The sequence below is a fragment of the Antechinus flavipes genome, chromosome X, assembly GCF_016432865.1.
Source record: "Antechinus flavipes isolate AdamAnt ecotype Samford, QLD, Australia chromosome X, AdamAnt_v2, whole genome shotgun sequence".
Taxonomy (NCBI): domain Eukaryota; kingdom Metazoa; phylum Chordata; class Mammalia; order Dasyuromorphia; family Dasyuridae; genus Antechinus; species Antechinus flavipes.
In genome coordinates, this window is record NC_067404.1 from 5,866,935 (window position 1) to 5,890,552 (window position 23,618).

General features: G+C 38.4%; 1 protein-coding gene across 2 annotated transcripts; it reads left to right on the forward strand.

Annotated features, from left to right (window-relative positions):
* Nucleotides 1-1,648: 1,648 nt before the first annotated feature.
* Nucleotides 1,649-20,682, forward strand: LOC127542968 (transcriptional regulator ATRX-like). 2 transcript variants are annotated; one of them, XM_051968918.1, is made up of 8 exons: nucleotides 1,654-1,738; nucleotides 2,163-2,215; nucleotides 4,991-5,034; nucleotides 5,330-5,436; nucleotides 7,222-7,335; nucleotides 13,337-13,443; nucleotides 14,557-14,621; nucleotides 19,814-20,682. In XM_051968918.1, the coding sequence occupies exons 2-8, from the start codon at nucleotides 2,195-2,197 to the stop codon at nucleotides 20,445-20,447; spliced, it is 1,092 nt and encodes a 363-aa protein (XP_051824878.1). In that variant the 5' UTR covers nucleotides 1,654-1,738; nucleotides 2,163-2,194; the 3' UTR covers nucleotides 20,448-20,682. The 2 variants fall into 2 exon arrangements, with proteins under 2 accessions (XP_051824879.1, XP_051824878.1); XM_051968919.1 differs by lacking the exon at nucleotides 14,557-14,621 and having other exon boundaries at nucleotides 1,649-1,738.
* Nucleotides 20,683-23,618: the final 2,936 nt, after the last annotated feature.

The following is a 23,618-nucleotide window of genomic DNA, read 5'->3' on the forward strand; positions in this document are numbered from 1 at the left end:
GCCTCTAAGCTAACTGGGCTATATTGGAGATAATAAAAGATCTGAACTTTTATCACCTGGCTGCCTTTGGGAAGAAAAAGCTCACCACACCTTTCCTCCCCCCTCCTACTCCTTTTCCCTCTCCCCCTGCTCCCTCTCCTCTTCCTTCCTCTCTTCTTCTCCTCTCCCCTTCCTCTTTCCTCTTCCCCTGCTGCCCCGCTTTCTCCTTCTTCTCATCTTCCCCCTTCTCCTTGTCGTGTTCCCTGTCCCCGTGCTCCCCCTGCTCCCCCTTCCTCTTCATCTCTTCCTCCTACTCTTCCTTCTCCTCCTCCTCTTCCTCCTCTTCCTTCTTCTTCTTCTTCTTCTTCTTCTTCTTCTTCTTCTTCTTCTACTACTACTACTACTACTACTACTACAACTATTAGTATTGATGAGGATGTACTATGAGGAGATTAGGCAGGAGTGGGTGAGGTTCCTTCTCTCCAAGACTCATGTTCTGAGCGAAAGAATTTGCTAAACCCAGAGGGTATCGTTAAAAACCATCATTGGTAAAGAAACACCAAAAAGGATTCTCTTGGTGGGCATATCTTTCTCAAGAGAGAATTGACCTGCAAAGAATCATTTTTGAAGACCCATTTTATGTATGAGTCTAAGCGAGGTTTGATAATTCTCAACTGAAATCTTGCCTGGGGTTGTGACTTCCTGACAAGAAAGCTTATCTTGCTCTAAGAGGATGTGAGACCATTTGGGTTGGTAGATCAAAGGAGACATGTTTTGGGGTGATTTTATATCATTTTATGGGGCTCACTCAGGTCATACAGAGTTCGCTCTCATCACGACTACTACTACTAGTACTACTACCACCACCACTGCTACTATCGCTGCTTTGGCAATTACTTCCCTCGCATCCCAGCGAGAGAGACGTAGTTCAGGTGAATTTTGATGGGAGACAGAGATTTTGAGGCACAGAATAACCGTTTTTTTTTTTTCAGATCTGTTCAAAGGTTCAGGGACAGGAAATTGAACATGAAGGATAAAAACTTATTAGAATGTTGATTTATTACTATCTGAATGATCTTGGATATGTCAGGATGGCTAAGGGATGACATGGAACTAAATTTAGAAATTATTTGACTATTTGGAGTAAAGATTTAATGGTGATTTTTTAAAATCAAATTTCTTTTGTAATTATAGTATTTTAATTTCCCAAATATATACAATGATAGTTTTCAACATTCACCTCTGCACGTTCCAAATTTTTCTCCCTCCCTACCCTACACTCTCGGCTCCCTAGTCAGGAAGTGATCTGATATGGGTGAAATATGTGCGATTCCATATTCATCAATGATGGTTCTGACTAAAGTTTTAAAACGACACAATAGCATTACAATGGGGGGGGGGGGGGGGGGGGAGGGGGGAAGAAGGTGGATGGAAAAGAAAAAGAAGGAAATAGGGTTAAAGAGTGAGAGACCGGAAAGGGAGAGGAGAAAATGAGAGACCGGAAAGGGGGAGGAAATTATGAGGGAATCAGAGAGAACAGGAAGAGAGTCACAAGGGAGGGGGAAGAGAGTGAAGAGGAAGCAGAACTCAGTTTCTATGGTAACGACCAATCCCAGAATCCCGGTTTAGTCTCAAGACTCTCCGGTCTCGATGATTGGCTTACTCGTTGTCCAATCATCTTCGGTCGTTCCGGTTGCTCGGTGGGTAGTTCCCATGTCTTCCAAAGTAAGTTGGCGTCTCCTTAGCTCCAGCTCCTGAGGTAAATATTTCTGCTTTTAAAGACACGTTTTTTACTTTTATTTTTCACTTATTGTCATTCCCTTTAGTTGATGAGGAAAAATAAGGCCTCTTTATGATTTCCTGAAGAATTTTTCTTTTATTTTCCGGGCGTTATTTTCGGGCTTTCCCCGCTTAGATTCGGCCTCGTTTAGTTTTCGCCTTTTCCTCAACCATTTAGCGTTATTTCAATAAGTATCTTTCTGGAAATTGAAAATGCCGCATTATTTGATGCTCCTAGACAGGATTTGTTACATTTTTCGGGTTTTTTACTATTGGACTCAATTGCTCTTTAACCATTTCATTGACTTTACTTTAAAACGTCCTATTATTTTATGTTTATTTCCTTTTGTTGAAGTTACTGATGACGGGAATTGATTTATTTTGATCTTACATCTTTTTCCTAGATAAATTCTGCGGAAAATAGTGATCTTATTCGATGGAAAATCCCAATGGTGAGGTAAGTGTGATTTGTCAGGCTGTAAATGAATTTTAAACATTTAAACAATCATCGTTTCTGTTTCTGTGGTCAAATATTTTATGAATCTAAATAAACGGCCCAGGGAAGGAAAAGTGGATTTTAATCAGTGGTTGGGTGTTTTTGATTCTTAATTCTTTGGCCACAGGGGGAAAAAAAGGCCTTTTGTGCCGTGTAACCCACTGAGATCCTATATGACTCATGCCTGGTTACTATTAAGGCAATATTCTATGTGTAATAAAAATCCTTGTTTCCTGATAAACGCTTGTTCTGTGTATATTAATATGTTTATTGACAAATTCACTTTTAAATATATAATTTATAATTGTAAATATATCCTTTTCTTATTATACCCTCCTTGAGGGTGATTGAGGAGGTTAAAAGGGGGAAAAGAATAAAAAAGGCTCCCAGCAGAGAACAAAAGAACAATTTACAAGGCAGTGAAGAAAAGATGGATACTTATGAATATAATTTCTTGTACTAATATGTGTGTGTGCGTATATATATACATGTATATATAGTAATATATAGAGAGAAATATATACATGTATATATTAATTAATTATATATATATATATATATATATATATATATATACCCCCACACACACATACACTTTCTTAAACTGGTAATTTTTTGGATATATTTTGAATTCTCCCTGATGTTCTGCTGGACACATGACAGTGTTCTCTATTGTTTTATTTTGTTTCATATTTCTTTTCTGTTTTTTAAAACGAAATAAATTTTTAAAAAATAAAGTGTATAAGGCATTAATTGTTAACTGAATGAAAAAGTGGCAACTCAGGAGTATGATGGTGTCCCTGACAATTATAAGGAATAAATTATTGCAAACAATGTAGGTCAAAATATGACAGAAAATATTATAAAATTAAATTTAAAAATTTTTCCAATAAGGCATAGGTTAAAGCAGAAATGCTTGTTTTCAGTGCTAAAATTCAGCCATTCCAGAAATGCTAACTATATTAGCCAAATTAGTAAGTTGTAGATGGACAAAGACAAAACTATTTTAGATGGGAGAATAGGATACAGAGTAATATTAAAAATTAATGGTTGCTGATTTATTCATAAGGAAACAAAGAACAATACAAAAGAGAGAGAAAAGGGGAGAAGATCTGAAAAGTCCTTTGATCCAAGAAACACTAGATGAGATAGTTAGGGTACTCGCAGTTACTCTGTTAATAGATTTGCTTCCCCTGTACCAACGTCTAGTTGAAATAGGGAAGAGACTGGGAAATGGCCAAAAGAAAAGGGCAGATAATGGGAACAGCTCAGGCACTCAGCAAAAACATGTTTCCTGAGAATAGATTCTATAATGTGACCAAAGTGCAAACTCACTTTCTACCTCCACCTGCCTTTCACACGTCTAGAACTGCATGTGAAGGAGACATCTTAAACCTAATATGTGTAAGATTATTTTTCTTATCTTCCCTGTTTGTGACAAGGATACTCTCACCTTACAGGCTTACACACTAGGAAGTCATTCTCACCTTGTCATTGTCTCTTACCCTCCATATCCAAGTTGTTGTCCAGGCATATTGATTTTACCTTCTTATTTCCTCTCAAATACTCCCTTTCTTTCTCCCTTGTACAGGCCCTTGTTATAATTTCACACCTAGACTATGGAAATATCCTGACTTAAGTTTTTCCCACTCCACTCTAGTAAGCTTTCAGTCATTACAGTGAGTTTCCTAAAACACAGTTTCAGTGATGTTATTTTCTATTCCTTAGCTCCCCTACCCACCACCCCTTTAGCAATAAACTCCAGCGGCAAGACCGACCACAAAATGCTTGGCCATTCAAAAACCATCACTCTCTATAATACAGTAACACTGGCTTCCTGGCCATTCTCTGAACAAGACCCTTTTTCTCTGGCCATTCTCTGATTTTCCCCCATCCCTGCAATGTCCTCCTTACTCATTTCTAGCCACTGATTTTATTCCTTTAAGTCTGAACTAAAATTCTGCCTTCTCAGCAACCTTCCCTAGCACCTCATAATCCCATTGTCTCCCTTTGTGAACTTTCCCCATTTATCCAGACAGTGGTTCTCAAGCTCATTTTCTCAGTATCTTTATGGTATTAACAACTATTAAGAATATGTCCAAAGAGTTTTTGTTTATATGGGTTACATAATAGATATTTATTATAAATAGAAAAAAATTAATTTTGAATTTGTAGACTCTCTGAAAGAATTTCAGAGACCCTCCAGGATTCACTGCACCACACTTTGAGAACCACTGATCCAGCATATAGGTTATTTATTATATTTGCTTGTTATCTTGCTATTAGCTTGTCAGCTTCTTGAGTACAGGGACCACCTTTTTGTCTCTTTCTGTCTCCTGTGCTTATCTCAATACAATTGGAAAGTCTGTTCTGTAATTTAGTGAAGTAAACTCAGGGATCTGTTAGATGATGTCATGAACAGTCTGACACAATGACTGAACAAGAACACCTTGGGATAGCTAGGTGACTTAGTACAGAATGGCCTGGATTCAGAAAATCTTATCTTCCTGAGTTCAAAACTGACCTCAGAAATTTACGCTTTGTATTGTCCTGAGTAACTCACTTCACCCTGTTTGTTTTTGTGTCCTCACATATAGAATGAGTGGGAGAAGTAATGGCAAACCACTCCAATATCTTTGCCAAGAAAACCCCACATGAGGGTCACAAAGAGTTGTATGCACCTGAAAAACAAAAACCGTGGATTCACTGACACTTGTATTTGGTTTTTCTTTTCAGGGTAGTGGGCAATCTGAAGAACTGAAGCCATCATGCCCTGAGAGGTCAGTTAGTGTTTCTGACCAAAATATGTGAATTTACTTCAAAAGTACAAATACGTCAAGGACATTGTCCATCTAACTGCTGTCTTTATGTCTCTTTTTTCTACTGTTTCTCCTTCTATATCTTTGTGAAAAATGCAAGGTATGAAGTGATGCAAGTTAGTACTAAGTTGGGCATGAAATATGATTATTGCTTGAAATATTTTCATATCAACTTTATTACCACTCACCAGGAAGCCGGTTTTCTGAAAACTTTCACTTGTTTTAAGTATAAACATAGATTTTAAATTTTCCTTAGGAAAGAACATATGGACTCTGATGATGGAAAGATGGTACATGAATCTATCAGTCCATTTCATTCAGATGAAAATTCAGATGTTCTTGTGACAAAAAGCATCTCAGAAGGTATGTTATATCATAATTCTTTACATATTTGAAAGTTAACAATCCTGGTTATGGGTAGAAAATTTGGTCTTATTTGTATAAAACTAATTTTCATTATCATAAGATTTTAATCATAGAAGAACTAGATTCATAGCCAGAAGGGATTTTAGAATTCATCTAAATCCTTGAAAGTACAGATTAGGAAACAGGTACGAAAAAATAACAGGACTTACTCAAAATCATTTCTCATTATATGACATTCATAGTCTTTTTGGTCCATAGGCCTTTAACTTAAACTACCTGGCAAATTAGTCATTTTTGAAATGGCTTTGGAATAGGGATGTTTTTTGAAAGATGAATTTGACATTTTTTTTTAAGTTAAAAGCTGTTGGCTTTCATCTTGGGGAATTTTTGAACTTTTTGGCCACTTCTTGGATTGTGTCCTGACTTTGGGATCTGCTTTAAATATTCTTTTTCATTTTCTACCCATTGTTAACTTAGACACTGACCTTGGAGTGTGTCAGCCACATAGATGAGCTTTGAACTTACCTCAGCAGGGAGGGGCGCCTCACTTTCTGCTCATCTCTTTTTTCCTCAAGGCTTTGGCCTTCTAGTTCATTCAGGTTTTGCCTTATTTTCCTTCAGTTGTAGACCTAGACACCTAACTGCTCTTACCAAAGTGTCCAAGTACTTGAGCTGCCAAATCTAACAGTTATCCTTCTAACCTCCACCTCAGTCCTAATCCTATTTTTAGCTCTATGCTGCAATTGATACTCCTCTTTTCTTGGACTCATTTTCCTATCTCTCTCTGTTCTTCAGTCTCTCTTATTTTTTTGCTTGCTTATTATTTATATTGTAATCTACTTCTTGGCTTTGGGGCCTTTCATTTCTGTTGGTGATTCTCTTCTGCAGTACAGGGTTTAATTTTCATGTATATACAGATGGCAGCCTGAGTTATGTATAAAAAGCCCACTATACCTCTTGAATTTCAGGCCAACATCAGCTGTCTGGTATTATCCCTATTTTCACAAATTAGGAAACTGAGGCAGACAGAGGTTAAGGGACAGGTCAATTCTCCAAGAGCCTCCACAGCTGTGAATCATCATATCTGAAGGAGTTGCAGGGAATCCTTTGCTGACACAGGTGTTGCAGACTGGGAATGAGATAAATTGGAAGCAGAGGAAAGAAGAGAGTGGTCAGAGAACAGCAACTGCCTCTCAGTCTCCTTGCATCATCCTCTCACAGGAGGAGATCCATTCTGCAGGTTTATGTTGGATCTCCAGCAGTCACTGTCACTTGGCTCCCACATTACAACAGACAGAAGCTAAATGACTGTCTGATTTACAGATGCACTCTCCTTTGTGTGCTGTCACTGATGAGAATGAGAGACTTGATTTTCTGTTTTTCTTACCAGTGCTTTGAAGTTAGGCCAGAGGACAGGGAATATTCTGAATCTCTGGTCTTGGAGAATAAAGCTTAAGGTTCTAAAAGGACCTGGGAAATTCTGAATCTTTGGAATGGTTTTTCCCTCTAAAATCTTAGTTTGGGAAGAAGAACAAAAACAGAATATTACCGTTCCACCTCCCTCCTGTGGCTTTTTTCTCACGAATTTCATTTTGAATATCACAGTTCTGGTTTTGGAAACTTCCAGATTGTAAGAGGTTGTGATGAAATCCCTTAGCATCTTGGAACAAACTTGTCATTTTATTTCATCCAGTGGTTTTTAAAACTTTGTTTTTAATTCTGCTATTTGGGTGGATTCAGTGTTGTCACATAATTAGCATCATGATTGTGATTAAATTGTAGGTAATGTGATTGTACAGCCAGAACCAAAGAAGGAGGAAGACAAAGATGATTTCCAAGAGCCCGAAGTTAGACACAAAAGTAGAATGAAAACTAAACATTCCAAAAGACATGTTGGTAAGTAGGGTAGTTTAAAATTACTTTCAAAGGATATCTTGTAAAATAGTATAAAGAATGTTGAAAATCATTGAAAGATATGCACTAATATAAAGAGACTACAATATTGTCATTGGAAAGAACACTGAAAAAGAAATTGAACACTTTCTGTAACCATAAAGAATGGAGGAAAAGTATGCTCTTCTTGTGATGGAGATAAAAATGGAGTGACAACTCCTCTGCCTGCGTTGGAGGTATTAAGATGCGAGGTATTTTTCTGCAAGCCAACCAGGAGTGTTCAGGTTAACATTATTCTTTGGGGTGGGAGGTGGGGGCTTGGTGGCCAGGGTGGAGATGGTGACATTCAGGTATGGGGCCTTTACAGATGGTGCCTCAGGTCACAGATGTCCATGATTTTGAGGAAAAAGTAATACAGGAACATGGAGAATAAAATACCTAGGGAAATGGTCAATGAGCAAAATAGGAGAAATAATGGTAGAGAGGTGGGAAACATCTGGAAAGGGACTAAGAGCATTAGGAATAAGAGAATGATGGCAAAATAATGTGACAGGCAAAAAAGAAGAAATAATCAGGAAGAGGGAGCAATCAAGTGCCAAAATTTTTGGAAAATCAAGGAAGGATAAAAACTATTGGACTTAAGAAATGAGGGAACTATCAATAAATGTTTATTGATTGACAGTTTATTTTATTAAGCACCTGTTATTTACCACGTGTTATGCTGAGCACTAAAAATGCAAAGAAAGGTAAAAACAGAATCCTTTTCTCTCTCAAAAAAAAAACAAAACACACACACACACACCCCATAATCTAAAGGGGGAGTAACGTGCAACCTACCTTTATTTGACTACTTTAATACTTCAATATTCTTCTCCCTTTACTCCCAAAATTCGTCCTTAAAATTTTCCAAGTCAAATAAGTACCAGTTTTATTCTATAAGATTTAAAATGTTCCTAAAACCCTTGTTTGCCTTGTTTGTGGCCTATTTCTGATTTACTTTGATACAAGCAAATTGGCATTAGCAAATGGGCCGTAGCTTACTCTAGTGTTCTGTCAGGAAATAATCAGCCTGACCTTTCTATTCAAATGTTTCATACAGCACTGTAATCAAATTGCTTAGCTATCTTTCTCAAAAATTGCAGCTCTTTATTCCTAGCAAATATAATCAATTTTTAGTCACTATGAATCATTTCAGGATGGTTTATGCTTGGAAAAAGGTTAATTTTTTTTATTGGGAGCTTGCTTCATTCTGAACTAACAGAAATCTTGCCACAATGATGATGAAATGTTTTTGCATTTTATTTGAACCTGTTAGAAAGTAGGTTAGATTTTTAAAAAATCTCTTTCTGTTTGCTTTGGCTCCTGCTATTTGGAATTCACCTTTCCTTTCTTGTTGATCCATTTTGTTAATTACTTTCCTTTCACCCCCTTCTAAATTTCCTGAACAGTTGTATCTGAAACTCTGTGACCCTGCTGTCTGGGAGGTTTTCTTTTTGTTTCTCTTCCTTTAGAAAATATATTAAAAATCACAATGAACATTCCATTTTTCTTATATGATACATTCTGCTTTTACTCTTTATTTTATCTGTACATATCTCATTTTTATATGATAGGTATTATGTACACACACACACACACACACACACGTATTGTCTCCTTCTGCTTGAAAGCAACAAGCTGTAGTAACTGTTGTAAACAGCAGTTTAGTCTGTTCTCCCTTTCTGCCTTATGAGTAAATTGATGCTTGTATATTTTCCTCCTTTCAATATCCCCCACTCTCCTCCTCACCTTATTTGCCCTCTCTCTCCTCGTTGCTGTTTTACTTCTTCCTGCCACCTTGCCCTCCTACTCCTTATCCCTTCTAAGGCTTCTTCTTTCCTTCCAGGTAACAATAGTGAGGTTCCTGCACTATCTGCCTTCCCCCAGCTTATCAGTTCTTCCTTTTGTTTCTCATTTGTATCAAATATTTGCTCTTTTTTATCTCTTCCTACAGTTTTATTTTTTTAGACTTGATCTCTTGCACTTAGTTCAGCCCAAACCTTTCTTTATTATTATTATTATTATTATTATTATTATTATTACGCCCCTATGGACTACTCTAACCTTATAGCTCCCCTTAGAGCTACTCTTAATGTGCGTTTGTCAACGTCAAGGCTAGGCCACACTTACTTGTCTTTGGGCACCAACCCGTATCCCATAGAGACAGACCACCAGCAAGTAGGGGTGAAGGGAAAGAGAACTTTATTCTTTGATAGCACATAATTTATACCCCCCTGAGGTTCTGGGGGAAGGGGAGGTCCTCTAGGAACCTGGCATTATGGGACTGGACCAAGAAGAGGGAGGGTGGCGTGCTAGGCTTTGAGAACACTAAGGAGGGAGATGTGGTACCTGGGGTCAGACAGCGCCTCCTGGGGCTATGCCCCGCCTCCAGGTAGGACTCGCCTGTGCCTCAGTACCTCTCATCCCTCAGATCCTCCCACATGCCTTGAACTGCATTCCTTGCTTCTGGAGGCTTTTTAATCCTTACAATTATTATTATTATTATTATTATTATTATTATTATAGCTTTTTATTTACAAAACATGTGCATGGGTAATTTTTCAGCATTGACCCTTGCAAAACCTTCTGTTCCAACGTCTCCCCTCCTTCCCCCTACCCTCTCCTCTAGATGGCAGGTAGTCCAATACATGTTAAATATGTTAAGGCACATCAAATCTTTCTTTAAAAAAAGTTTTGTTTAAAACTTTAAATATTTAAAAGAAGATAAAAAAGAAAGAAAAACTGTCATGTTCATAGCAGAATGTCAGGGAGGGTTCAAAATTCCATTTTAAGAAAACCTATGTAATAATGAAGGACATTATACTCATAACTGTGTGTCTTCTTCCTAGTAGGTTTTCCTTTGTTCTCTGTTGTGTACTTTTTACTTTATCCTTTTCCACCTTTCCTCCCTTGCACATTCAGTCAAGCAGGGTGCAGTATGTATGGATATATTTATGTATGTATGTGGGTATATATATGTGTGTATATGTGTGTGCACACATATATGTATATATAATGTGTATACACATACATATGTCCATATATACATGTAAGACATTATTAACATAGTTGGCACATAATGTAGATTTCTGTACTTTGAATCTTTCAAGAAGCTTTTGCTCCTGATTACTGTTATTATTTTTGTGTGCATCTTTTATTTCTTATCTTCCAGCTCCCCTGCTGGAATCCCTCCCTTATTCTTCCCCCTTCCCATCTTTTTTCTCTCTCTTTCTTCCATTATGACTAATCTACAAAGCCTCCTATTCCCACTTATTTCTTTATCCCCTTATAGATGTACATGTACCATCCTTTCATTAACCCATTTCTGATATGAGTGGGCTTCCAGAAACCTCAGTCCTCCTCACCTGTCTAATTCCCTGCTCTTGCCCCTCATCTGTGAAATGGAGTTATTCTTTTTAACTTGTCCTTTACCATTTTGCTTTTCAGAATCCCATCATCCTCTTCTCTACCTCTGGCTTTCTCTGAAACTAATTACTAATGACAGTCACACACATACGGTGTACATCTCCACGTAGGAAACACATCGTCTCGCCTGACTGAGTCTCTAGTAATTCATCCTTGATGCTTGTCGAATGTTCCTCTTGGATCTTATATGTCTCTTTCCAACAAAAACCTGAAAGCCTAGCAGCTCATGGAATATTCCTTCTCTTAGTTCAGAGTTATCCTTCACTTGCTGGATATGAAAGTTTTGGCTGCAATTCTCCTTCTTTTGTTCCTTGACATCTACTGTCCCAGGACCCGTAGTCTCTTAGAGCAGCCGCTGTATGGTTCTCATTATGGCAATGTCATGTTTGGTTTGCCCATCTCGTGCCTCTCTCCTGGGCTCATTCAGTTCTGCTTTGTGCAGCCCCTGCACCACTGAGTAAACCTGCATTCAGTTCTACCATTCCATTTTCTCCAGATTTCTAACTTTTTAAAATATTGTTCATCTCTTTACTTAGTTCTCCAAAGGGAAAGTTGAGGGCCCCTCTGTATAGTGTTGTTTCTTTTCATTTATAACTCATTTAACTTTTTCTTAATTAATTTAGATATTGCATCATTTGGTGCTTGTGTATAGTGTTGATATTATTTCATTTTTATGGTACTTCTTAATGAAAAGGAAATTTCATTTCCTAATATCTTTTAATTAGAGATGTTTTTGCTTTTCTTTATCAGAAATCCTAAGTACTACCCTTAACTCTAGGCCTTACCTTTACTCTGTGTGTCTCTCTGCTTCCAATGTATTTCTTACTTTTTAATCCGCTTATGATTTGTGTTTAGGTTTATCCCATTCATATTTGCAGTGATGATTACTGTATAGCTTCTTTCAAATTATCTTTTCCCCATTTACTCTTTTAGGCTTTTTTCACCCTGTCCTCTTAGTTTATGCTCACCTCTTCCACACACCCTCTTTCCTTTCTCTCCTTCCTACCTGTAGAACTAAACAGGTCCCAACTCAGGCTATTATTCTCTCTGCTCCACTTCTAGCAGGAGTGAGGTTCAAGCATTTTTCCTCATTGTAAAAGCTCTTCTTTTTTTCCACTTTTGTGTAAGATAATTTGCTCCATTCCCCATCTTCCTTGGAGGCTGAGTCTTTCCTGGGATCTTTTCAAATTGTCTGAGAACAATTGTTTGACTTGTTTATTTCCTCTACTCTATGAGGCAATATTCTGTCTTTTCTATGCAAAGGAAATTTGATTTTCTGCTGTTCTTTCCTGTCTTCCAGAATTCTCTTTCCATGGTATTTTCTCTGTAAAAATACTTTGCATTTGCAGTTTTCTTCATCTTATTATTGCTTGGACCACAGCCACACATTTCAGGCTCGTCCATTGCTCACAACTCTTGTAATCTGGTGACATGTGGTGATCTATGTCAGAGGGCACTCATTCCTGCACCAGCAAATGGTCTTCTGTCTCGCCTTTTCCTCGGACATTACATGATGCTTTTCTCTCAATAAATATTACTTATCACTTTAATACAAACTGCATTTATTATTATGCCCTAGTGCTTTTTAATAGGAACGATCAGGTCTTTTGTTTTGGAAAGGTATTTTCCCTGCATCTGTGAAGATAATCATATGACTTCTGTGGGATGGTCTTTCTTTGGAGTCTGCTGTTGCATTACAATTGTCTTATTATGCCCTGTCTTTAATTCCTTATCCATCCTCTTTTTTTATACCTCACCATTCTCTTGTGGTGTCCTCATTTTCATTTTTAACTAGCTTAACAGTGCAGGAACTGATAACTCATTTCTGTCCTAATCTTTTTCAAATATCTGTTTACAACTATTGAGCAAACGCCTACATTGAGCACTCTAATTCAAGTCCTCCATGTCTTTGTTGCTATAATAATTTTCCTTAGTGATACCTCTGTTATTTCTTTACGTAATTACTCTCTAGCAAAAAAAATATTAACCCATCATTTTGATTTTTAAAGTCCTGCAATATTTTCCATTCTAATTATACTTGCTTTCCTTCCCCAGCTGGTCTTCTGTTTCTCATATTAACGGTTTATCTGTTTCTGTTCCTTCATTGTGATTATTGTTCTCACACTATCTGTCTGTCTTCCTTATTTTAAAGTTTTTGTCATGTTAGTTGGGTCTGACTCTTCGTGACTACATTCGGGGCTTTCTTAACAAGAATTCTGGAGCTGTTTACTGTTTCCTTTTCTAGCCCACTTTAAAGATGAGGAAACTGAGGCAGAAATGAATTGAGGACAGTGTATGATGAGGTGTCTTCCAGTTACAAAATTTATTAGTTTGTGAAATTTATGAAACTTATCCATAATTTTGCATAAGTATGCAACAGTAAAATGATATGAATACATATATCTTTGTAAATTCCTGTTGATTACGCTAATACGACATTGTAAAAAAGATACTGAGTTATAAAAATCCAGTTTCCAAGGTTTGATAGAATTTTAAATTTTATTTATGAACAGACTATGTGTATAATTTATTTGTTTAGGGGAAAGACTTCATGAATTCGTGTGTTGTACTGCTTGTGGACAACAAGTGAACCATCATGAGGATTCAGTATATAGACATCCTGCACTGAATGTTCTTATTTGCAAGGTATGTAAGTTATGAAGTGGATGATGATTTTGTTATCTGTACACTATTATGCCTTTTGTTTGAGAACAAAGGACAAATTCTCCTAAGATACATTTTTTGTTTATATGAATTCTATAGTGATCCATTTCAAAAGTGAAGAATTTCTCTTTAGATGTGAGATGCAATAAGTGCTGAACTTACAAATCAGACTTGATTAATAGATTGGTTAGTTTAGATAAACTTCAGTTTTTAATATACATGAAGACAAACATAAAGACTCTCTGTACCCGACCTGTGAGCTCATACTATTCGGATCAGTCATAGTGGGCTACAAAGTGTCCTGACCCTAACATAGTGAGGTCATTTTCACCCTTTTTGATTAGTAAGAACATTGTTAATTAAAAAAAAAAAAACTCAGTCCTATTCATGTTTGACAGTATATGTAATTTTTGTAATATTTTGCTCTATTTTTCCTACTTCTGGTGAGAGGAGAACATTTCAGATGACCTCTTTGGGGATCAGTGTTTATTGAAATAATAAAAGTAGTTTTAATAATAGCTTCTTTTCCTTAGCCCTTTAAGATTTAAAAAGGGTTGTACACATGTAAATTTGTTTGAGGCACAATAACCCTGTGAAGCTGTATTACTATATGTTTCACTAATTAACTCTGAGAATGAATAAGTTATTTGAGAAAGGAGTTCATCTGAGCTCTTTCAGACTCTATCACCATATAGTGTGTGTATGAGTGCAACAAAAGTTGTGTTTTTGTTTGTATTAATAATGTTTTCTGTTGTTCCTTGGGTGCTGCTTATTTTCCATTTGTCCATTTGTGCATTTTTTTCCTTTGAACATGTTTTGAATTTTCTTTAAATCAGCTTATCAATTAACAAAGTGAATTCTTCCTAGACATTTTGTTCCTCTGTTCGCCATGATATGGCCTTACTTTGTTGGCAGTTCTTCGCTTTTGCAAAATATTTCATTTTTTCACTGTGACTAAAGTTATCACCCCAGTTTTAGGTTTAAATGTAGTGTATGCTTAGTGTGGATTTAAGCATTTTAAAATTTGTGCTTTGTGAATGTTAATATTTTAAGAGATGTAAAACATTTAGAATTGAATGTTAATTCCTTTTTTAGAGCTGCTACATATATACAAGTGGTGACATAAGCCATGGTTCTCCTGGACCTCATAAGCACTGCAGGTAGGAAGATAGCTCCCAAAATAGAAAGCATTCCTCTTTTGGGGATCTCTTAAGTAGTTTTATTTATTTATAATTTATTTTATTTATTCTCTCAATGAGTCCTCATTGTATTATCAAATGTCAGAGTTTATAGCACATATTCAAACTGAGAGATATACTAGTTTTAAATGTATAAGTATTGATGTTTTCTCACTGAAGAGAATGAGGCGTTCAACTGGTTATAGTTTCATTTTTCATTTGGATTCAGGTCTTTATGAGCTGCTCGTGATTTTACAGACATTGTTAACCGGGTTCCTTTTAGTGAATTTCAGGGTATCTCTGAACTTAGACATTGAAGAAATTTATACATTTATTGTAACTGACATTTAAAATTAAATCTTGTTAAGAAGTTAAAATAAATTTTCAGGCTAAAAGCATCATTATACCCTAAAGGTTTCCATAATCCAAAAAATAGTAACACAGTCTAGTTCATACTGAATTTCCAACATAACTCCCACAATCATATTCTTTGTTGTTGAGTCATTTCAGTTGTCTCTGAAATTTTAAAAAATAAATTTATTTGTTTTTAATACACATTGTTTTATGATTCATGTTGGGAGAGAAGAATCAGAATAAAAGAGAAAAACCATGGGAGAGGAAAAAACCGTGATCATAGCATGTGTTGATTTACATTCAATCTCCATAGTTCTTTTTCTGGATGCAGATGGCATTTACTGTCCAAAATCTTTTGGGATTACTTTGGATCACTGAGCCACAGAAAAGATCCAAGTCTTTCATAGTTGATCGTTGCATACTCATGCTGTCACTGTGCACAATGCCTTCCTGGGTTCTGGTTCTTTTTCCCAGCATCTGTTCTTGTAAATCTTTACAGGTCCTTCTAAAATCAGCTTGATCACCATCTTTTATATCACAAAAGTATTTCGTTACCTTCATATACTGTTGGTGTTTTTCTTCTTTAAAATAATATAATCATGGTTCTTTCTAGGGGAGAGCAGGTTTCTCGGGGGAGGTTTTCTGGAGGCAGCCTTAATTTCAGTTAAGAGTAATAATCACCCAAAATGCAGCCAGGTGATAAAATGCAAACGTTTATTTTCTCCTTCCAAAATAGCCCGGTTGGTTGAGAGGCCTATCGCTCTGCTTGGTTCCAAGAGCTCCCTCCGAATGTCTCCAAATCCAAAGGTTCTTTCCTTCAGCCTCTGCCTCGGCTTTCTTCAACCTCCAGCCAGCACAAAGATGGAATGAATCTCTTGTCTCCTTCACTTAGGGCTTGGCTAGCTTTCTGGAAAGTCTTTCAGACCAGCTTGGTCTCAGTGGGGGAAGTGCAGGGGCCCAGCCACCACAGTGGTGTGAGATGAAGATGAATCTGGTTGTGCCTTTAAGAGAGCCTTCTCAATCTCCTGCTCAACTCCAACTCGTGGCTTCTTCTGACTTGACGCTCTTCTCTTCATGTAATTTGGCTGAATTCTGTCTGAGAGCCTCTGTCTGTATCTTATAGATGAGAGAGAGGAATTGTGGGATACGAGAGAGAGGGCTTATGGGTTTCTTCCCAGAGGGCTCTCTGGCCCTAAGAGCTTCAAGGGAGGTGTGAATTCACAAAGTTACAAAGTTTATTTTGTGAATCTCCCATACTTGTGAACTCCATGGAGTAAAGGTGTGAACACAAGCATTGTATCAATTAGTTCTACTTAGTACCTTGTTTCAGGTTCTGGCCCCAAACATCAAGTCTAATGAGTTAGCAGTTTGTAAAGATTCCAACAATATACCACTTTGTTGAGCCTTTCCCCAAATGATGAGCATCTGCTCAAAATCTGGCCTGAGATTTCTCAAAAAGTACTGGGGTCTCTATCAATCTTGGGGTCTCTAGTACATCATGTGCAAGGGCTGCATCATATCAATCTGGTCATCCCAGTTTTTCTGTCCCCACTTTGGGGATGTACCTAACTCAGGCGTGTTGGCATTTTCTCACTCTGACTTTCTTGGCTTCCTCTCTTTTCAATAAGTACTTACTCCTTAATTTCCTCTCAATTTAACCCTTTATACTTGTTCCCTTCTAATTTATACTTTTAAAAATACCTTTTAAGCTCTTCCAAGGTTTTTTTCAGGGATCTGAGTACAAATTACATTTTTTGAGGTTCCAAATATAACCACGTTGATACTTTTGTCCTTTTATAAATATACCTCGATCTCCCCTGTTACTACACTAACTTTTCATTATCTTTAAAAAGTAACTCTTTTCCTCCTACTTTTTAATTTTATTTTCCCTGGCATTTCCTTTCTGCTTGTTTTGACTCGGATTTTTGTATGTGATAGTTCTGCTCAGGTCTTGTGCCATCCTAAATTTTGGTGCTGCTTGCTGCTGGCTTTTAGGCCTTAGGTTGTGAGATGGGGACAGGAGTGGTGGGGGTCTGGTTTCCCTGATCCCCTCCCCGGGGTGTGGAGTTTATTTACTCTTAGGCTGCCCCACAGGTGGGGTGGGGGGGGTGGGGAAGGGCCTTACTGATGGTTTCTATGGTAACAGACTCTTGCTGGTGGCTGGTTTTGAAGGAGGGTCCAGATGTTAGTTACAACCAACTGTCTAGCTTTCAGTGCCCAAATTGATGGCACTGAAGGCAAGGATGGGGGGGTTAGGGAGTAGACTTTTGGTACTGATGCCCTTTCAAAGAACAAACTTGGCTGCAGTGACCTGCCCTGTAGCAGTGGAAACAGGCATTAAGAACGTGAATTTATTAAATTTTACTTTCATTAACGTTTACTTTCCTGTCCCTGTACCTTTGCATCGCTCTGAAATCATTGTTAATTTGCTTCTCAAAATACCTGTCTTCCATCAAAGTTTAGCTGAAGTAGGTGTGTCTCACTGGGGTGAGAAGAATGCAAGTGTCAAATGTTATGGTAGTGGTAGTAGCACGGAGTGGTGGTGGTAGGTAATAGTAGTAGGTGGTGGTGGTAGTGGTGGTGGTGGTAGGTAATAGTAGTAGTAGTCAACAGACCTCACAGCAGGGAGCCAAGCAGAGTTCCAAATTTAGGGCAATTACCTGTGGGGACCCATCCTCTCCCTAAACTACAATCTCGTAGGCAGGTGAGCAATCACCTTCTTCCAAAGAAGACCTCAGTGTAGGCCCCTCACCCCCAGAACAAGGCACCAGCCGGATCTTGACCCCTTTGCTGATCAACATAGAGATTCCCCCTTGCCACTTGGGTACAGAGAGGCCTTGTTTCCATGGCAACCCAGGAGGAGGGCCCAGCCCAGCAACACAATATTTGATATTTTATTGATTTTACTTTTGATGAAATTGAATGCTATTTTCTTAGCTGAAAAGGAACTATCCTGCTGATCTGTCTGTGGAGTTCTTGTTTTTCTTTTAGCAACTTCTGAATTTCCTCCATCATTTGCTTCAAACCTGTCTTTGAAATCAAACTTTGCACTCAAAACTTAGGTGTTCCTTGGTAGAGGGCAATCTGTTTTGTGGTATCTAGATTCTAGTTTCCCCTTCAGTATTAGTTCACATTTATTCCGTATTTAAATGTGTGTGTGTGTGTGTGTGTGTGTGTGTGTGTGTGTGTGCACGTGCGTGCTTTGTCTTCTGGCTAGGGAATCTACATTCCTTGAAGGCAAAGCCTGTTATATATGTGTCTTTTGTTTTATTAATAACTAACACAAAGTATTCCCTAAATTCATTAAGTGCTTTTGATTTTCTTCCTACAAGACACATTTTGCCCTTTGTGCCGTTTAGCTTCAATAAGATAGTGTATTTGACAATTTTTAAATTGAAAACATATTTATTAAACATTTAGTATTTGCAAATATCTTAAAAATTTGGGCCGTAGCATCACTGATCTGGAAAAGAAACATTTAGAATAATAATAATAGTATGATAATAATGTTAATGATGATAATGATACCTGATATGTTTATAAGGACTGGATGCTAAACTAAGTCACAAGAGTCCTGAAACATAGGTGCTATTATTACAGTTGAGGAAACCAGAGCAAATAGGCATTAAGGGACTTGCCCAAGGTCAGACAATCGCTGATGAGGTTGTGGTAGCAAAAACAGGTTCAGAAAAAACATGAGACTATTCACAAGGGCTATTCTCTATCAGAATAAAATGTCATTTAGGAGAAGAGGTTACAAAGCAGAGATAAAATAGGCCCCTGAAGTGGCCATTATGGAATAGAGTTGGGAGAGCGTCTAGTTGGAAAGGAATTTGCAAGGGTCCATGAGAGGAATATATCAGGAGGCCTAAGCGTGCCATTGATCGGTAGGTTAGATTCACAGAGGAGTTCAGTAGAATCACCAGTTAGAGTGAGGACTACGGCACCATTAGAAGGAAGGAGGGAGAAAGAAGAACCTCCTGGTGGGCTTAGTCAGGAAGAAAACTTGGCAAAGGTCTTTATCATAAGCAGATCTTTGATAAAGGAAATATAACCTTGGGGATATCTCAGGGATAAAGGCAGGAACTCAAGGGGATGAGGATCAAGGAGGAGAGAAAGTGGTTGGGAGAATCAAAAAATTAGATGGAATATACCTGGCAGACCAGGGCCAGGACCTATCTAAAGATAGGATAATCAGTATCTCTAAAGGTTGTGATCTAAGGAACGGTATAATCCCTGATTTTGTGGTCTGAACTTTTAGAAATCTGTGAGTAACCATAAGCTCTCTTTGCTCAACTGGATCTGTGAACTACCCCACTTTGGTGCTAGTCTTGGTTCTTTCCTTAGGCTGGGAATGTGGATCTCCATATGGCCAATGCAAGAGAATCCTGGACCCAGTGCCAGCTACGGATCCACTTTCTGACCAGTTTCTCAGTTCTTACTGAGAGCCCCGGAAGCATCAACTGTTGTTGATTAAGTTGCCTTTCAAGGTCATGTGTGGGAGGCCCAGGAGTGGTTGCAGTAGTTTGGTTTTATCCTTTACATTTGTTGGTTCTTTCCATTCCACAATTAATTTGGGGCAGTATTTTAAAGTTGTAAAGATGTTTCATTTAGCGAAATTGGATAAGTTCTTTACTTTTACTTTTATAATTATATGAATAATTTAAAAGAATATATGTTGAAGTATATTTAGTTATATTAAGGTATATTAAATTTTTTGTAATTAGTAAATTTTTGTTCCTGATTAACTTTTTAAAAAGTCTTTAGACAGTTGACTAAGAATGATGCCTCAATTTTTTTGTTTGTTTTTTACATTTCAGATGGTGTGCAGAAGGCAGAGATTTAATTATTTGTGATTTCTGCCCTAATGCTTTTTGTAAGAAATGCATTCGGCGCAATCTAGGGGAAAAGGAGATGGCAAAAGTGATGGATAAAAACACTAAGTGGAGTTGTTACATTTGTCAGCCAGAGCCTTTATTGGATTTGGTTGCCATATGTGACTGTGTATTTGACAATTTATCACATTTAGATCAGCAGTCTAAAAAGAAAAAGTTAGTAAGTGAAAAGACTGATAACACATGTGACCCTTCAGAGAAATTAAACCATGGAAGTTGTGCTGAAGAGACACATCAGGTGTATAACCCTTCCTCTGATGCTGCATCACCCTCTTTCCCCATATTACTGATTCCAAAAGCCTTGGTTGAGAAGACAAAAACATTGGTTGAGAACTTGAGAGAAACAAACGCTACTTTTCTGAAACATTTGCAACAAACATTCCATTGTTCAGAAGTTAGCCCAAGTGAAACGGAATGTCAGTATGAAATTATGAAATATATGGTAATGGAGGTGTGTAATGCTCTGGAGGGCTTGGAAGATTGCCTGAGTAATGAAGTAATTAAATTGGTTAGAGAGATGGAGGAAAATAATAAAGAAAGAGAAAATGAAAATGTTTAAAAACATGCTAAAGGTCTTATGATTTCTTTATTAGGATTAAGAAATATTTCCTTGTTCATAGCTACAATATGAAGGCACCCTGCTCTGTCAGACCAGATTTGTTATGTTTGGGTACATAACCCTCTGTTTGCTTTCTGTACGCCACCTCTTGTTACTGTCAGTCCGCCCTGGCGGGGGGAGATACCAGTTCTCCTGAGATGTGATCAAATAAAGGCTTCTGTTTTCTACTTTGAAATACCTCTCTTTTAATGGAGTTGGTGGACTTCTGACCTACCCATTTTTAGGGGCTCCTCCGGGAGAACTGGGCAGAGCAGGGAAGTCTGATAATCTCAGAAGGTTGTGCATAGGTTGGACAATCTCAGGTAAGGTATGCGTGGGAAATGTCCCTGGGATTGGATTATGGTAGGGATTCTTCTAGGGCAGAAGCAACAGCTACATGTGCATGGAAAAACTAAAGGGTCCTTTTGGTCCAGTGAAGTTCCTGAGAGAAAGCGATAGGATATCTGGGCTGGGGCAGATGCTGTGACTCCATCACAAAGAACTGAGTCCCAATTTCATGTGGGACTACAGATGGAGGACTCATCTTCCACAACAGCTTCTGACTGATAAGGGTGGAGATGGATGTGACTTGTGCCCAATTAGCATCCAAAAGTGAGATATCCCTTGCAGAGGCTGAGGTATGCAGTGACATCCCTCCTGCAAGGCCATGTGAAAAATGATTGGAACAAGTGTGGAAGACACTAATCTTATTACATTAAAACCGGGGATGTTGGGGTTACAGTACTACCACCCCCTGCTGATCAAAACCATATCGTTTGTAATGAGAATGTGCTCAGGTTTCACTGTCCCATTAGACATGGCGAGATTGACAGAACCCTTGGCAGCAGTGAAACAACAGGTGGTGGTGAGGAAGGGGCTCCAGAGGAGAGCCACCAACCCTGCGAGTGAGGTGGTCTCTGGAGGGTGAGTGGTCACCTTGGGAAACATCTTGTGAGAAAACTGAGTGTCCTAAAATCTATTCTCCAAACCCCACTGAAATCATTTCTGATTGACCTTCAACAAATAATAGAAAAACAGCTGGGTCCCCTAAGGGGGAATAGAACATTATCCGTACATAGCTTTTGAAAACAAAAAGCTTTAAAAATAAAAACAACAACCAAGAAGTGTAATGCGGGAAGTGGTACCAGAGAAGTCCGAAGACATTCCCGAGACAGCTGATGAAATACCAGGTAACCAAACGCACAGATGACCTCTAGAAGAGAAACACCAAGGGGGCAATTCCCAAGACAAGTCGTGTTTGAATTTAATAATTCAACTGAGAAACAAGTAATGATGTTGCTCGTGCCAATCGGTGATATTGGTGGGAGCACAAATGGGATGGTAAATGGGAAGGGGACAAAAGGGAGTGTGAGATGCCTGTGGGTCAAACAGCTTTGGCAAGGAGGGCAAGTTAAGCCCTGTAGTCTCAAGAACTGAAGAGTCTTCAGGGGATGGGAGAGGAGGAGCCAAGATAGTAGGGATTCCTAAAGGCACTGGGGGAGGCCTTGTTAGGGGAGTGGGAGTAGGAATCTACTTGAGGGTGGAAAAGGGGGAAGAAGCAGATAACGTGGAAAAAATGAAGCAAAAAAGGAACTAAGAAGCAAACACTTAAAGAGTAAGGGATAACAGGAGGAGATATTAAGAATTGAGGATAAAAGAGCTATTGGGAATAGGGCCATTAGGATAGAATGGAAGGCAGCCCAGGACTGGGTCCAGTGGAACACTAGGAACGACCTGCAAGGGGATCCAACTAAGGACACTGAGAAGGAGTAGCCAAGGTGAGCGGGTACTCAGCTGGTGCTGTCTTTTAGCTTTGGTTATGTTTCCAGGGCTTCGATCAGTACCTGGCACATCATAAGCACTTCATAAATGTTTAGTGATTAAAAAAAGAAGTTGTAAGGAGTAATTTCAGAAAAAAACTTAAGAGAAAAGTATCAAGAGAAGGGTTAATGACAGTGCCAAAGCCTGCAAAGTAATGAGGAAAGGTGAGGATGAATAAAAGGACGTGGGATTTGCCATCAAAGTGATGATGAGCAACGTGAGAAAAACATCAGTGGAAAGATGAGAGCAGAACATAGATTGTAGAGAACTGAGAAGAGAGGAGAACAAGTAGAGGTGACTATGATAAAGGGGAGGATAATCACAGGGGAAGGAGAGCCCAAGGCAGAGATGTTTTTAAGGATGGTGGCGATAGACATGTTTATAGGCAGGGGAAAGTAGCCAATATCCAGGGAGATGCTGAACTGAGAGAATGGACGTGATAGAGGAAGTGCTCTGCTGGAGGGAATGGGTTGGAAGGGACCATCATACAGGTAGAGAGGAATTTGGATCATTAAGCCCTAGGCTCATGTTTATGTGTGAAAAAGGCATGGAGGAGGAGACAGTGTCTGGGGGCAGCTGAGTGATCTGCGAGGAAGAGGCGGGGACAAGAGGGAGCTCTCAGAGAATAACCTATGTATTTTCAGGAAAACATCAGGCAAGGTTCTCAACTGAGACCATGGGGGTGAGTGAGAAGGAGCTATGGGAGATTTCAGGAGAGATGAAAATTTTTTTGTTTATTAAAGCTTTCATATTTTTAAAACACCTGCATGGATAATTTTTCAAGACTGACCCTTGCAACACCTTGTCTTCCAAATTTTCCCCCCACCTCCTCCCCTAGATGGCAAGTAATCCAGTATATGGTAAATATGTGCAAGTCTTCTATACATATTTCTACATTTATTGTGCTGCAAAAGAAAAATCAGGACAAAAAGGGAAAAAACAAGAAAAAAAATAAAATACAAGCAAACAACAACAAAGAGAGTGAAAATGTTATGTGGTGATCCACAGTTCCCGTAATCCTCTCTCTAGGTGTAGATGGCTCTCTTCATCACAAGCTCATTGGAACTGGCCTGAATCATCTCACTGTTGGAAAAAGTCACATCCATCAGAATCATACAGTCTTGTTGCCATGTATAAACATCCCCTGGTTCTGCTCATTTCTCTTAGCATCACATCCGTTCATGTGAATCTCTCCAGGCCTCTCTGAAATCACGTTGCCGATCATTTCTTATAGAAAAATAATATTCCATAACAGACATATTCCACAAATTATTCAGCCATACTCCAACTGATAGGCATCCACTTAGTTTC